At 47.5% G+C, this 15,111-nt stretch overlaps 1 protein-coding gene across 1 annotated transcript in view; it reads right to left on the bottom strand.

Annotated features, from left to right (window-relative positions):
• MAP2K1 (mitogen-activated protein kinase kinase 1) overlaps positions 1–15,111 on the bottom strand; it is a 46,972-nt gene that overhangs the window by 25,614 nt on the left and 6,247 nt on the right. The window contains exons 2-3 of the mRNA XM_056865786.1: positions 1,284–1,494; positions 65–211 (exon numbers count right to left, since the gene is read on the bottom strand). Coding sequence (XP_056721764.1) covers positions 65–211; positions 1,284–1,494 — 358 coding nt within the window. The remainder of the gene's footprint in view (positions 1–64; positions 212–1,283; positions 1,495–15,111) is intronic.

Here is a 15,111-nt window from a genome sequence, read left to right as displayed (position 1 = left end):
CAATACACTCAACGGGGAAGGTTTTCAAGACCCAAAAGACCCATCCGGTAACAAAGCGGCTTACCATGTGCTCCATGCAAATGCTGATCTCGCCATCACTGTAGAATGCTCCATAGAAGCCCACTATATAGGGAGAATTGCATTCATGCAAGACCTGCAGTTCACGGATGATCTGGTTTCGAATCGCTGGCTTGATCTCTAGGTGAATTAACTATAAAACAATAAAATTGACATCATGTCCTTCACAGGCTTATGGAATTTAAAAATAAATCTTACTCTGGATGAAGGGGCATGCTGTACTGGTACAGAACAAGATAGCACATGAAGATGTCAACCCAGTGTGCTGTGAAAAAGGCAGATTTCATGCTGGCCATAATTAGGCAAGGAATAGAAAATAAAACTGCTGCTGTCATACTGCCCTTGTACAAACCTATGGTGAGACCATACTTGGAATACTGTGCACAGTTCAACACACCTAAAAAAGGGATATTGCAGAGCTTGAAAAGGTGCAGAAAAGAGCAGGTACAGAAAAGAGCAACCAAAATGATCAGGGGACTGGAGCAACTGCCCTATGAGGAGCGGTTAAAACGCTAAGGGCTGTTTAGCTTGGAAAGAAAGCGGTTAAGGGGAGACATGATAGAGGTTAAAACATTATGCATGGTATGGAGAGAGTGGATAGGGATAAGCTATTATTCCTCTCTCATAATACCAGAATGTGGGGTCATCTGCTGAAGCTGGAGGGTGAGAGATTCAAAACAGACAAAAGGAAGTATTTCTTCACAAAACACATAGTTAATCTGCTTGGCTTCCTGTCCTGAAAACCTCCAGACTAACAAAGACTACAGTCAACAATAGCCATGCAGATTAGCTTTGGATTTCACACATTAACAGATCACTTCAGGATACACTGGTTCCATATTAACATACCACACCCTCATTAGCACATTATCTTGATACTTACAGGACAATGATTAGCACATTACCTTTGATACTTTTTGCAGGACAATGATTCAGCTCAACCCAACCCCTTTCTGACTATATATTACTCTTCCTACACACTTGACACTGAGAGACACTGTCCTTCAGTGTTACTCCTCTGAAGATGCCTGCCACAGCTGCTGGCGAAACGTCAGGAAAGAAAATACCAAGACCACGGTTACACAGCCCGGATAACCCACAAGAGCCAATGAACGCTGACCGTGAAAGCCTTCGACAAGATGGTTTCAGATTTGTACATGGGCAGCTCAGTGTGACCCAAAGGTAAGGCCGGTCACGATGCTCACCTTCCTTGCCATGATGAGACCGGAAGGCTTGTGAGACACTTTGAAGACCACCCCGCCGTTCCCTGCGCCCAGTTCGCTGATCTTCTCGAAGTCGTCATCTTTCAGCTCCCCAACTTTTTGCTTCTGTGTGAGGAAGGCCTCAAGACGTTTCCGTTGCTGTTCGTCCAACTCTAACTCTTCCAACTTCTTCTGCAGGGCTTCTAAATTTGTCCTACACCGCAAGGAAAGAGAAAGCAGAGAAGCAGACATTTACTTGCTGGAGTTTTCCCGTTCCCATCTAGGCTGTCATGCAAAAGAGGAATTGTGGCGTGTTGCCTCAGTTACTCTCAACAATCCCATGTGTTAAAAACCTGACTGTTCTAGTTTTTTGTCTCCCTTCCACAATTGCATTATGATTTCCTGCATTGTGCAGGGGGTTGGACTAGATGACCCTGGTGGTCCCTTCCAACTCTAAGATTCTGTCCTATGATTCTATTATTTTCATGTTTGGTGTTACTGTTCTCATGGGACAGCCTGCTTTTTTCTGTTTATACGAATAATAAAATATGCAATAAACACACAGCCTTTTGAAAAGAGGGCTTAGGCCAAGACTCTGATGAATCCCCACACCAGAGGAAGGGTGTTGCATAGAGATGATGTTCTATGCACTTTTGGAATTTTATAAGCCCAATCAATGGCTGAGTGTTCCCAGCACTGAAATAACCCAAAATTTTAAATTTTGAAGAAAAGTAGAACCATGCAAGATGACCTTAAATAACTAACTCTGCAGTTTTTACTCTTTTGCAGAATGCATTCTGGCTTTGTTACTCATGTGGAAGAGCAAACAGCTACTCGAGGAATTCATAGGATGTTCCAAAAACCCTAGGAAATCTTATTCAGCCACGCTTCTGGACTCCTGGGGTCTCAGCAGGCACCAGTCACGCCTTCTCAAGCACGTCTTTGCAGCCCTACGAGCAAGAACTGAAACCTGTGCCTGAAACCTCCTACAGAGATGCAGCTTGGTGAAAACCAATACCTAGTCAGCTTCAGGGCAGACACAACATGGGCACTGACAAGAAAGCGCAGCACCAAAAAGCATCTGTCTGGCTCCTTGGAGATGCTGGACCACATCAGGGTGGATTTCAGTGCCATCCTCCACCAAGTGGCCTCTTTGACTCACCGTGGCCTATGAGTCACCCAGCCACCCCTGCAGAAAGCATTTTTAGATTCAGCCAGGAGGACACAGGCAGAGACGGCACCCCATAGCCTGGAGAACGGGTGTATATACCTCAGGTGCTCATCACTGCCGATTCACAGGCCGTTATGTAACGCTTCACAAAAGCTTCTGCTTTTTGCTCATGTTTTATTTATGCAAAGGAGGAGGGAGGGGGAAATCAGTAAGAAGTTGAACCAAGGGGACAGGAGAGAGAACAGCTCTGAATACTGACTAGTCATATTTCACATAAACCCTTTTATTAAAATAGCAAAGGTGGTGGTTTTTAAAATGTTTAATTTTGCTGAATTTGAGACAATTCCCTCTTCCTGCGCTAACAGCCCAGGAATCACTGGGTGGGCCAAATGGCATCTTCCGCCAGCAAGAAAACTGCTGCTGGTTTGCATTTTCTAGACCAGGAGTTTCAAACTCAATTGTTACGAGGGCCGGATATGACATAAATGTCACTTGGTCGGGCCGGGCCATGCCTCGCCAGCACAGATCGAGAGTGGGGTGGTGGTGGCTGCCTTGGCTGGCTTGCAGGCCGGATAAGAGCTCTCAAGGGGCCGGATCCGGCTCTCAGGCCTTATGTTTGACACCCCTGTTCTAGACCTTCATAACCCGAGAAAGAGAGAAGAGAAAGCTTGAATGTGATCCGAAGGTGAACCACCACATATGAGCCTTGCTAACCAACTGGAGCATAAAGGAAAATAAACCCATGTCCCCCAGGAATACCAAGACATTTTTATTTTTCAGATCTCAGTGTGAGGTATTCCCTTTGGTCTAGGAGTCATTCTCTGCATTAACTCAGAGTTCCCCAAACCATCACTGATCAAGAGACCTTTTGGCTGAACACCGGAGCTGCAAATGCCTTTCATAAGCTTGGGGACTCCACTGTTATGCTCTAGCTTTCCAAGATGCTATTGATGCTACACTGGGTACTGCTCACTGCGTAACTCTTAACAACGCACACCCTGACCAGGATGGCCCAGGCCAGGCCGATCTCATCAGCTCTCAAAAGCTCAGCACATGAACACATGAAGCCGCTTTATACTGAATCAGACTCTTGGTCCATCAAAGTCAGTATTGTCTACTCAGACCAGCAGCGGCTCTCCAGGGTCTCCGGCAGAGGTCTTTCCCGTCACCTACTCGCCTAATCCCTTTAGCTGGAGATGCTGGGGGTTGAACCTGGGACCTTCTGCATGCCAAGCAGATGCTCTACCACTGAGCCACACAGCCCTTCCCCAGCAGGGTCAGCCTGGGTTAGGACTGGGACGGTAGACTGCCAAGGGAGTCCAGGGTTGCTACACAAAGGTAAAGGAAAAGGTAGTCCCCTGTGCAAGAACCGGATCATTCCTGACCCATGGGGTGACGTCACATCCTGACGTTTACTAGGGAGACTATGTTTACAGGGTGGTTTGCCATTGCCTTCCCCAATCACAGAATCATAGAGTTGGAAGGTACCACCAGGGACATTTCCTGCACAATGCAGGAAATTCACAACTACCTCCCCCCCACACCCCCAGTGACCCCTACTCCATGCCCAGAAGATGGCCAAGGCGCCCTCCCTCTCATCATCTGCCTAAAGTCATAGAATCAGCATTGCTGACAGATGGCCTTCTAGCCTCTGCTTAAAAACCTCCAGGGAAGGAGAACTCACCACCTCCCGAGGAAGCCTGTTCCACTGAGGAACTGCTCTGTTAGAAAAATTTTCCAAATGTCTAGATGGACACTCTTCTGATTTAATTTTAACCCGTTGGTTCTGGTCCGACCTTCTGGAGCAACTGTCAGGCCTAGCCTGGGCAGTGTACAGAAAATGCCAGGCATGGTCTGACAGAGGATGTTGTGCTTTCTCCAGGTGCTGGCCAAGGTCAGCTCTACTGCCAACTATTTGTTTTGACTCTGGACTCTGTGGGAATCTTACCTCGATGCGAGGGGGGTTGCCATGGCATCCTGAAATGTTCTATGCTCTCTGATATAGGCCCTATGTCAGCAAGGGCGTCCAGTCGAGCCCCAGATAAGCAGACTCTGTGTCTCCTTCCCACCCACCCCGTTCTCTTTCCTTTGATCGCCTGGCATTACCGTTTCAATAGAGATCAAGGTGAGATCTCTGGCGCCGCGGAACAAATGCCTGGGAGCCCAGTGATCGCCCGGCCGCTTGCTAGTCAATCTCACTAGGAGGTTTAGTAGAGGGCAATCACCGGCGAACATTTCCTTACTGTCACCTTGTATCCTTTTATATTCAAAACAATCTGCTGCACCCTTTCATGTCCTACCGCTGATGTAATCAATTGTATGGTATGTTCCCTATAAAGATGACCACTGTTTCCCCAATCCGTATTCCAACCTTAAGTTTGTTAGATATCCTGAACCCCTTTACTTTCTTAATACAAATTTTAAACTCTCTGCAACGTCTGGAGTAAAGTTTACTATTGCTGAAATGCAACAAGGTACTGAAGTCTGACAGTAGGCTGGAATCACTAGCCTTCCTTTTTATTTTTATTTTTAGTAATAAGTAGTATTAGTATGACTGCGCAAACTGAACGCTCGCTCCTGACGGGAGAAGTCCTCCACCAGAGCGAAGAACAGGGGGCAACCTCCCTTATGGATTTTGACTTAGAAGCAGCGACCCCGGAGCAGCGCCCACTTGGTTTTACCGACTCTCCCGAGATGCCGACATGGACCTCCTTGCCCACGCAACTCGAGCAGCGTCGGAAAATCGGGACCAGCGAACGGGCGGCTTCAGAACCATGTGGTGGATTCTACTGGGGACAGCTAGCCGCTTGGTACGGAGAAGGGGAAGAGCAAAGCCGGGAGGTCGTCCCTAGGGAAAGGTTGGAGGAACCCTCGCTCACCCGCATTCCGGTTACCCCAGCCGTCATCGCCTCGGAGGAAGTTGCCCTGCTACGCAGACAGAACCAGGCGTTGGCTCTACAGAACCAGGACATCCAGGCACAGCTGGATGCTCTGCAGAGGGACTTGGCTGCAGTTTTGGGGACAGTGAGCGAGCTTAGACAGCCCTCGCAACAACCCCGTGGGCTCGTTGTCTACCGCGGAACCACCCGTCTGCAGAGAGGCACCCTCACCCAGGCGCCCTACCGCTAGGGATCTGAAGGTGTCCTTCGACGGATCCAGCACTCTGCTACCCCACTTTCTGCTCCAAGTGTCCGGGTTCATGAAGGATGAAGGGGAAACCTTTCCTTCGGAGGAAGCCCGGGTCAGATACGTGATCAGCCTACTGGAGAGGGAGGCGGTCGAATGGGCAGTAACGGCGTCTGAAACCATGCCCAGGGTCTTGAAATCCCTGACGGAATTTATGTCTGCACTGCGACGCTGTTTTGAGGACCCCCACAATGGGGAGAAGGCAAAGATTGCGATGCGCCGTTTGAAACAGGGGGCCCGCTCAGTAAGTGAGTACGCCCAGGACTTTCTATCCCTAGATACCCTGCACCAGGGTTGTAGTTTTCATTAGTGCCAACTTGACTCTTAGCTGCTGTACACCTGTAGATCTTCCAATAAATCAACTCTCTTTTGGACTACTCGTCAATGGATGTTTGTTTATGGGATTATCACGGGACAAGTGCTCACAGCAACAGAAAACAACTCGGCATCATCCTCTATATGACAGCCCCTCAAGTACTTGAAGATGGTTATCATATCACCTCTCAGTATTCTCTTCTCAGTCGTCTACACTTTACCACCAGCAAGCTGGGTACTCATTTTACCGACCTCGGAAGGACGGAAGGCTGAGTCAACCTTGAGCCAGCTACCTGAAACCAACTTCTGTCGGGATCGAACTCAAGTCGTGAGCAGAGCTTCTGACTACATTACTGTAGTTTACCACTCTGCGCCATAGGGTTGCCAGGTGCCCAGTGATGGTGGGTAAAATCCCGCCTATCCACCAGGTTGCCCGCCAGCCAGCTGAGGGCTGGCGGGCACAGTGGGTGCACGCCCGCTCCACTCGCATCACTTCCGGGTTTACCTGGAAGCGACGCGGACGCTATGGCAACCTCGGCTGAAACTCTATGGAAACCATAGAGTTTCGGCCGGAATCGCTAGAGCGTCCACATCGCTTCTGGGTAGACCCGCAAGTGACATAGGCGCGTCGCGCAGGGTGCATGTGCATTTTGTGCACCGCGCACATCTGCCACATCCCTGCAAAACTCCCGCTGGGGGAGCTGCGGGGCCTGGAAAGCCTAGACACAGGGTTTCTAAGCAGAGGTAGGCAATGGCAAACCACTTCTATTAGTCTCTTGCATTAAATGCTCTATGGCTTGCTCTAAGTCAGCTGCAACTCGACAGCACTTTCCACCGGCACCAACAAAGCTCGTGTGATGGAGCTATGCCATGGAGGCCAGGAGGGTTATTGTTTCCTCGCCAGCCTCCCCCCATCAGAATTCTGCAACAAAAACAAACAAATAAAAACCCAGCAGCCCCTGCCATCCCTCACATGCCTGCTGCAAAAACAACTGAAGCACTGGTTAAAAGAAGGAGACACAAGCGAAGAAACAGCTGCCTTCTGCCTCCTGTCTTTATCCAGACAACCAGAAGACAAAAATCAGAACAGGCTATCATTAAGCCAGCAGAGAGCCTGCATTATCGCACCGCAGTAAATAGCCAAGTGTCAATGTAACCTGATTATGTACTTCCTGCCCTGGAAGCTTACAGATGAGAGAGGAGCATCGGCAGCACAGAACTCCCCCAAGGGATGTACATTGGCCAACCCACCCCCACCCCCCACCCCCGCTGCCAGCTGAATGCTTTGAGCTAAGAGACCGCCAAGCCAAGGGACCCAGGAGCTTCCCCGGCAAAAGACCAGATGGCCCCTGCCCATCACAGGGCTCTCTGCTCAACCCTGCTGCAGGAAACGAACCATTTCCCACACTCCACATGTTCTAAGAGGGAGCGCACCGTGCAACTGATGTGCCTCACCATGCACAGTGTGAGGCGACTGTCTAGGGTTGCTAACTGTCTAGGGTTAGCTGTTGTCTCCTGCTGTTACAACTGATCTCCAGGCGACAGTCCCCCTGGACCAAATGGCTGCTTTGGAGAGTGGACTCTGTGGCATTGTACTCTGCTAAGGTGCCTCCCCTCCCCAAGCTCTGCCCTGCCCAGGCTCCACCCCCAAATATCCAGGTATTTCCCCACCCAGAACTGACAACCCAACAGCTGCCAAGTAGAACATAATACACCAATTAATGGGACAAGTCCACAAAGATTGATCTTCAGCTTTTCCTCTGAAAAAATCTCATCTTTCCACCCAAAACCAAATCCCCCCTTTTTTTGCCATCAAGTCACAGCTGACTTATGGCGACCCCATGTGGTTTTCAAGGCAAGAGATTGTTTGCCATTGCCTGCCTCTGTGTCACGACCCTGGATTTCCTTGGAGGTCTCCCCTTGTCGCTAGGATTAAAAAATGTCCCACACAGCTTTTTGTTCTGTTTGTGGTTATCATGAAGGGCTGCAGGGATCTGTGAATCATGGTTGGTGTCAGAGAGATATAAGGAACATCCAGCCTTTGCAGTTTCAGTGGAAAGACACGTTTTGTTCATTTCTTTCTTTTGTCAGAGGAACTATGCTGCAACCTGACCCCAAGGGCACCTAGTGGGCTGAGAGAGTTCCGAGAGAACTGCAACTGGCCCAGGGTCACCCAGCAGGTTTCAGGTGGAAGAGTGGGGAATCGAACCCGGTTCTCCAGATTAGAGTCCGCTGCTCTTAACCACTATACCACGCTGGCTCTCATTGTGTCACTATAGCTGGTCCCAATAAAATATTACTTTTTGGGGGGGGGGAGTATACGATCTGAAGTTAAACCCAAGTCTTTCTAATTGCAGTTCTTCATGCAAATCATACCCCAAACAGCCTCCTAAAGGTGACAGGTGTGGGTGTAGGTGCAAAAATGGGCACTTCTGCATTGTGGCTTCTAAACTCTTAGATTTTTACTTTAACTGAAAACACATTTGGAACACCCTGTGCAAGTTTCGTGCTTCTGCACACGGGAATCTCTTATAGCATCTTCAATTTTAAAAAAATCAAAAACAGAATGGAATTTGCGCAGGTAGCTCCCAATAAAAACAAAGACGCTTAAGAAGAAACCAAGCTGCCAAATCACTGATGGCAGCAAATGTTTATTTCAGAGCATCACCAACCACTCTGCCAACCCAGGCATACCTCTTGTATAACTATTATATCAGGTGCTGTGAAACACAGGCAGGATAATGCTGCTGCAGTCATCTTGTTTGTGGGCTTCCTAGAGGCATCTGGTTGGCCACTGTGTAAACTGACTGCTGGACTTGATGGGCCTTGGTCTGATCCAGCAGGGCTTTTCTCATGTTCTTATTCATGATGCATACCTATTGTCTCCAGTATCTGAGGAGCATGCCTATTATATTAGGTGCTTTGGAGCACAGGCAGGATGGTGCTGCTGCAGTTGTCTTGTTTGTGGGCTTCCGAGAGGCACCTGGTTGGCCACTGTGTGAACAGACTGCTGGACTTGATGGGCCTTGGTCTGATCCAGCAGGGCCTTTCTTATGTTCTTATGTCCTTTGCCCTCTCCAATAATGGGAAATTATGACATATTCTGGTGCCTGAGCATTTCGGATAAGTTTCAAATAAGAGAAGCCCAAGCCTGACCATTTACCTCGTAGGGCAGCCCTTTCCTCAACCCCAACAGGCACCCCCCTGTGTTCCTTTCCCATAGACTGGGGCTGAGTCTCAGGAAGTCCTTTGACAAATTAAACCCAGACTGAGGCTACCCAGTCCGTAGACATTTGTTTCTCTCTCTCAGGAACTCAAGTATTTGCTTCCGGCACAATCCACAGATGTAACAGTGCCAAGCACGAATCATTTTCTGCTGCTGGATCAAGTTTCACCAGCATTCAGCAGTCTAGCTGTTGCTAAACCGAAAGACAGCATCCTTATTTGTGGGACACTACAAGTTTTGCTGTAGGGAGGGAAATTATTTGGAACACAATCAAGTGTTTTAATTGGGCCGTATTAATCCAGGGCACAACCAAAATCCAATTAATAAAGTTAATTTTGCCTGGATTTGGAGATCTAACAGATTTTTTTATAATCTCCAAGCTGTTACAGCAAAATTATGTCATGCTGCAACATTATATAATGTGGTTACCCCAGAATACCCTTCAGTGGTAAACAAAACAACTGAGTCATTATCCCTGGCTAAAGAATTACAGAGTTCTTTAATAAAGACCAACAACATTAATAACAACTCAAATGTATACTGATTTATAGGAATTTATGGGCAGGGCTGGAACAATCCCAGGAGCCTTTAGTGACTTGGGCTCTGAGGGATTTTGTTCTGGACAACAGGAGTGTGAACATATTCTCAAATGATACTGGCTGTCTCTTAAAATTTTAATTTTTGTTCGTTAGGAATTTAGAAACATTTTTCTTTCTACTTTAGAAGATCCTTGATTCATAAATCTTGAGCAGCATAATTCTAAATCTGTTGTTTAAGGGATATAAGGGCTGTGATAAAATTTGCCACTGCCAATGTAACCTTAGGATCGCCATAACTTAATAAATAGGGTATTTGCTCAGACACAGAGTTATTAGTCCGATCTGTTAGAAGAGGAATAATATATCTTGATCTTAGATTCTAATAAAAATGAAATTCCCAGAGCATGGGTGCTAGAGAATCCATAGAACCAGAAGAACACGGGAAGGTCATTTCCGGATATGGTAGGTTCATGTATTTAACCAGCGTGGTGTAGTGGTTAAGAGCGGTGGAGTCTTATCTGGAGAACCAGGTTTGATTCCCCCACTCCTCCACCTGAGCGGCGGAGGCTAATCTGCTGAACTAGATTTGTTTCCCCACTTCTGCACATGAAGCCAGCTGGGTGACCTTGGACTAGTCACAGTTCTCTTTGAGCTCTCTCAGGGTGTCTGTTGTGGGGAGGGGGGGAGGGGAAGGTGATTGTAAGCCAGTTTGATTCTTCCTTAAGTGGTAGAGATAGTCGGCATATAAAAACTAATTCTTCTTCTTCTAACTTGCATAACCCAGAACAGTTAGCATTCAGTGTGAGTGTGTGTGTGTGTGTGTGTGTGTGAGTGAAGTGCCGTCAAGTCGCTTCCGACTCATGGCGACCCTAACATTTTTCTAGATCTGCTTAAAAGAAAGCCTCCTACAAGGGACTGCAGATTAAAGGAATCCACTCTCCCAAGCATTTCTGGCCATCAGCCAAGAGCGCTGGAATGTCTATAAAGTGATGAAATCTCTCAGAGGTCATAAAGTGAGTGTCACAGCCACGGAGGAATGCCAGCCAGCCACGTTCCAATGGAATTTGCTCTTTTCCTGTTCAGACAGGACTGTGGGCAGAAGCAAGCAGATGTTTGCTAGGAATTTCTGTACAGCAAACGGATCTGTCCTCCCCAAACAGCTGTTGGCTTCTTACAGGGTCCAGCTGGCAATGTGTTTTTCCACTGCAGGGTGTCCTCAGACGGGGCTCAATTCAGCGCTAAGGAACATTTACCAAGTTGGAGAGGAAAAAATATTTTGAGCCTAAAAATCAGAACACTGCTTGGAAACTGTTCAAGCCAAATGTAAACCCACACCTGATTGTTCCTCTGCTGAGATGGATCACATGTTTATTGAAGAGGGTCCCCAAAAGAAAAGTGACCATTGCCAGAGGAAGTAAGCATGGCTATTTGCCCTAATAACAAACTAATGTGGCCCAATTTAAACATGAATCAATGCAACAAGGCAAAAGCGTTTTCCCCATCGGATTTTGCACTCATGCGGGCATCGTGTTTAAACCACACAACTACCTGTTGAAAATAGCTGAAATATGCTTCGTTTGCACACTGCGGCAGTACCTACACCATGCATAGCTGCTCTGCTCCAGTTGCGGCAGAATTTAAATGAGGAGGTGCTGTGAATCAGTGGCAGACCATCTGCTTAGCATGCAGAAGGTCCCAAGTTCAATCCCCAGCCTCTCCATCCAAAAAGATCAGGTAGTAAGTGATTAGAAAGGCTTCTATCCGAGACCCTGGAGAGCTGCTGTTAGTCAGAGTAGGCAGTACTAATAATGATGGACCAATTATTTGATTCCAAATAAGGTAGGCACGTGTGTGTTCACGTGAGACCCTGAGCCCTTCCAAAGGTGCACAGGGAAGTTCTGTCTGTAATCCTTGTGTACAAATTTGGCCCGAGTACCACCATAGGGGATGACACCCAGGGGAGGGCCGATGCTTTCCTGGACTGTGGGTGAGCTCCCAGAAGTCCCCATGGGAAACCAAATGGAAAGCTGGCCTCGATGGACCACTGGCCAGATACTGCCGCAGCTGCTTGCTCTCCTTATCATCTCTGTGGGTGGAAAGAGGAGGCCTCACCTGCAGATTCTTGTCACTTACATAATATCAGCAAAGGGAAAGAGGAAGCTTCGGTGGCAACTGTCCTGAGTGCTTCCAGTGTGGGTGAAGAGAAAGCGCTTCCCTTTGCCACCACAAAGCCAAGGCAGGACTACTGACACACAGGAACACAAGAAGAGCTGGATCCCCAAAGAAGCTGCCTGCGGTATTCTGCCGTCTCGTACTCGCTTCCTCAATTTCATGAATGTAATGAAGTTGTTTATTTTGCAAAATTATACGGCCCCTCTCCTGAGCCTGCCGGAAGCAGCTCACACAGTAAAAACAACATAATAAAATCATGAAAATGTAAAACTCTTCAATATTAAAATAAGCAAAACACAACATTCCACAGTTTAAAGGGGAGAGTCAGTGTGGTGTAGTGGTTAGAATGTCAGACTAGTACATGGGAAACCCAGGAGCGAATCCCCACTTGCGCCATGGAAGCTCACTGGGTGACCTTGAGTAAATCACACACTCCCAGCCTAGCCTACCTCACAGGGTTGTTGTAAGGATAAAATGGAGCAGAGGAAAACCATGTAAGCTGCTTTGGGTCCCCACTGGGGAGAAAGGCAGGTATAAATGAAGTAAATAAAATAAATAAAGTTATATCTATAGACTGGCATTCAAGCTGGAATAAGGACAGTTTTAAAAGATCAAAACCCTTAGCTGAAAGTTGAGGTAAAAAAAATAAATACTTTAGCCTGGTGTCTAAAGGAGAGTACAGCAGGTGACCCTCAATAGGGAAGGCATTCCAAAAGGAGCCACCACTGAAAAAGGTCTGTCTCCAGTCACCACCTGCCTCACCTGTGCAGGCATGAAGAAGAGTTGTTTTTTTATATGCCAACTTTCTCTACCACTTAAGGGAGTCTCAAACAGGCTTACAATCACCTTCCCTTCCCCTCCCCACAACAGGCACCCTGTGAGGTAGGTGGGGCTTAGAGAGCTCTAAGAGCTGTGACTAGCCCAAGGTCACCCCGCTGGCTTCCTGTGTAGGAGTGGGGAAACAAATCCAGTTCACCAGATCAGGGTCCACTGCTCCAAACCACCGCTCTTAACCACTACACCACAAGGCAAGGGCACATGATGGTGGAAAGTGCTGTCAAGTCACAGCTGTGTTGGCTGAGAGAGTTCTGAGAGAACTGTGAATGGCCCAAGGTCACCCAACAGGGCTTCATGAGAAGTGGGGAATCGAACCCAGTTCTCTAGATGAGAGGCCACCACCCTTAACCACTACACCATGCTCGCTCTCACAAGGGCACATAGAGAATCTAAAATTGGGCAGAGGATCTTAAATGGTAAGCTGGACAGCCCGGAAGAGGGGGTCGCTCAAGTACTCTAGTCTAAAAAGGCTTACGCTATAAAACAAATGAGTTTGTCCCTAAGATGCCACAAGACTCTTGCTTGTTTCCACTGAATTTGGAAGCCGTGTCGGGTATACAACACTGGGCAGTAGGGAGAACAAGTCTCCCAACTGCCCAGAAGTGCTTCTCCAGTACTCCTGACCCTGTCTGAACCCTTGAGAGCCAGTGTGGTGTAGTGGTTAAGAGCGGTGGAATCTGATCTGGAGAACCAGGTTTGATTCCCCACTCCTCCACAAGAGCGGCGGAGGCTAATCTGGTGAATTGGATTTGTTTCCCCTCTCCTACACACAAAGCCAGCTTGGTAACCTTGGGCAAGTTAAAGCTCTCTTCAAGCTCCCTCAGCCCCACCTTACAATCACCTTCCCTCCCCCCCCCCAACAACAGACACCCTGTGAGGTAGGTGGGGCTGAGAGAGCTCTAAGAGAGCTGTGACTAGCCCAAGGTCACCCAGCTGGCTTCGTGTGTAGGAGTGGGGAAACAAATCCGGTTCACCAGATTAGCCTCCACTGCTCATGTGGAGTGGGGAATCAAACCGGTTCACCAGATCAGAATCCACCGCTCCACTGCTCTTAACCACTACACCACACTGGCTCGGGTCTGAAAACACTGAAAAACAGGCAGAAACCTAGTTTTTCAGGCAGGATTTTGTTTCCACCACTGCCAAGAGGAAAAAGAATTAAAAGGGAAGAAGGACACATGTCTAGCAAGAGGAAGCAAGCAGAATTATCCTATCAACAGATGGTCCTTCTCAAATATTGAGTGTCATCACTAGAATATGGTAAGCAACAGAGAGGCAGAGCAACAGGTTTTACACATCTGCTGCCTGGTATCTGGTGCAGAACTGAGCATCCTAAGAACATAACTTTTTTTTTTTTTTAAATTAAGTTTCTAGCCCTTAAGAACATAAGCATGGCTTTGCTGGATCAGACAAGAGCTGGCAATGTCTCCAATAGTTGCCAAACACTGAAAGCGCTCAAACAGGATAGGCCCAGGCTAGCCCGATCTCGCAGCTCTCAGAAGCTAAGAAGGGTCAGCTCTGGTTAATATTTGGATGGGAGACCACCAAGGAAGTCCAGGGTTGTTACGCAGAGGCAGGCAATGGCAAGCCACCTCTCAATGTGTATCTTGCCTTGAAAACCCTACTGGTTCACCATAAATCGGCTGAGATTTGATGTCACTTTCCATTGAAGTAGAGATCACCAATCTCTCTCTCTCGACCTCATACTGCTTCTTAACTTATTCATTTTAAGCAGATGCCTAAATTTTTTTTAAATAACTAGACCACATTTGAATGGTTGCGAAAAGCGATCACAAGAGAATAAAATTTCGCAGCTGAAAGGAGTGACACTTCTACTATTATCTTCTAACAAAAGAGGCAATGTCTCTGCATTATCTATCTTTTGAAGCAAAGGAAAAATTAAGAGATTTCTAGCCTCAGTAAAATAGTTGCATTCGAAAGTCACATGATACAGAGTATCTCCACTACCCACACCGCAGTCACATACTCTATCAGAGTACAGTATTTTAAGATACCTCCCTTGTAAAACTCTAGATGGTAAGGCATTTAGGCGCGCCAACATAAAGGCACGCCTATACCGAGGAACTGAGGAAGGCACTGGCAAACCACTCCATAAACAAAGTCTGCCTAGTAAACGTCGGGATGTGACGTCACCCCATGGGTCAGGAATGACCCGGTGCTTGCATGGGGGGGCTTTACCTTTTATACTAAGGAACAGTCAAATATTGAATGTAGTCAGGAAGCTGGCCGAAGGAAGAATACTGACAAATTGTGTAGAACAAACACATTGCGAGTTCACCAATTTATTAATTTACCTCATTTGCCCCCTGCCTTTCTCTCTCAAATGGAGGCTTACGTCATTCTCCTCTCCTCCATTTTATCCTT

Source organism: Euleptes europaea, chromosome 20, assembly GCF_029931775.1.
Source record: "Euleptes europaea isolate rEulEur1 chromosome 20, rEulEur1.hap1, whole genome shotgun sequence".
Taxonomy (NCBI): domain Eukaryota; kingdom Metazoa; phylum Chordata; class Lepidosauria; order Squamata; family Sphaerodactylidae; genus Euleptes; species Euleptes europaea.
Note: the sequence above shows the minus strand (reverse complement) of the source record. Positions and strands in the feature narration are given on the sequence as shown.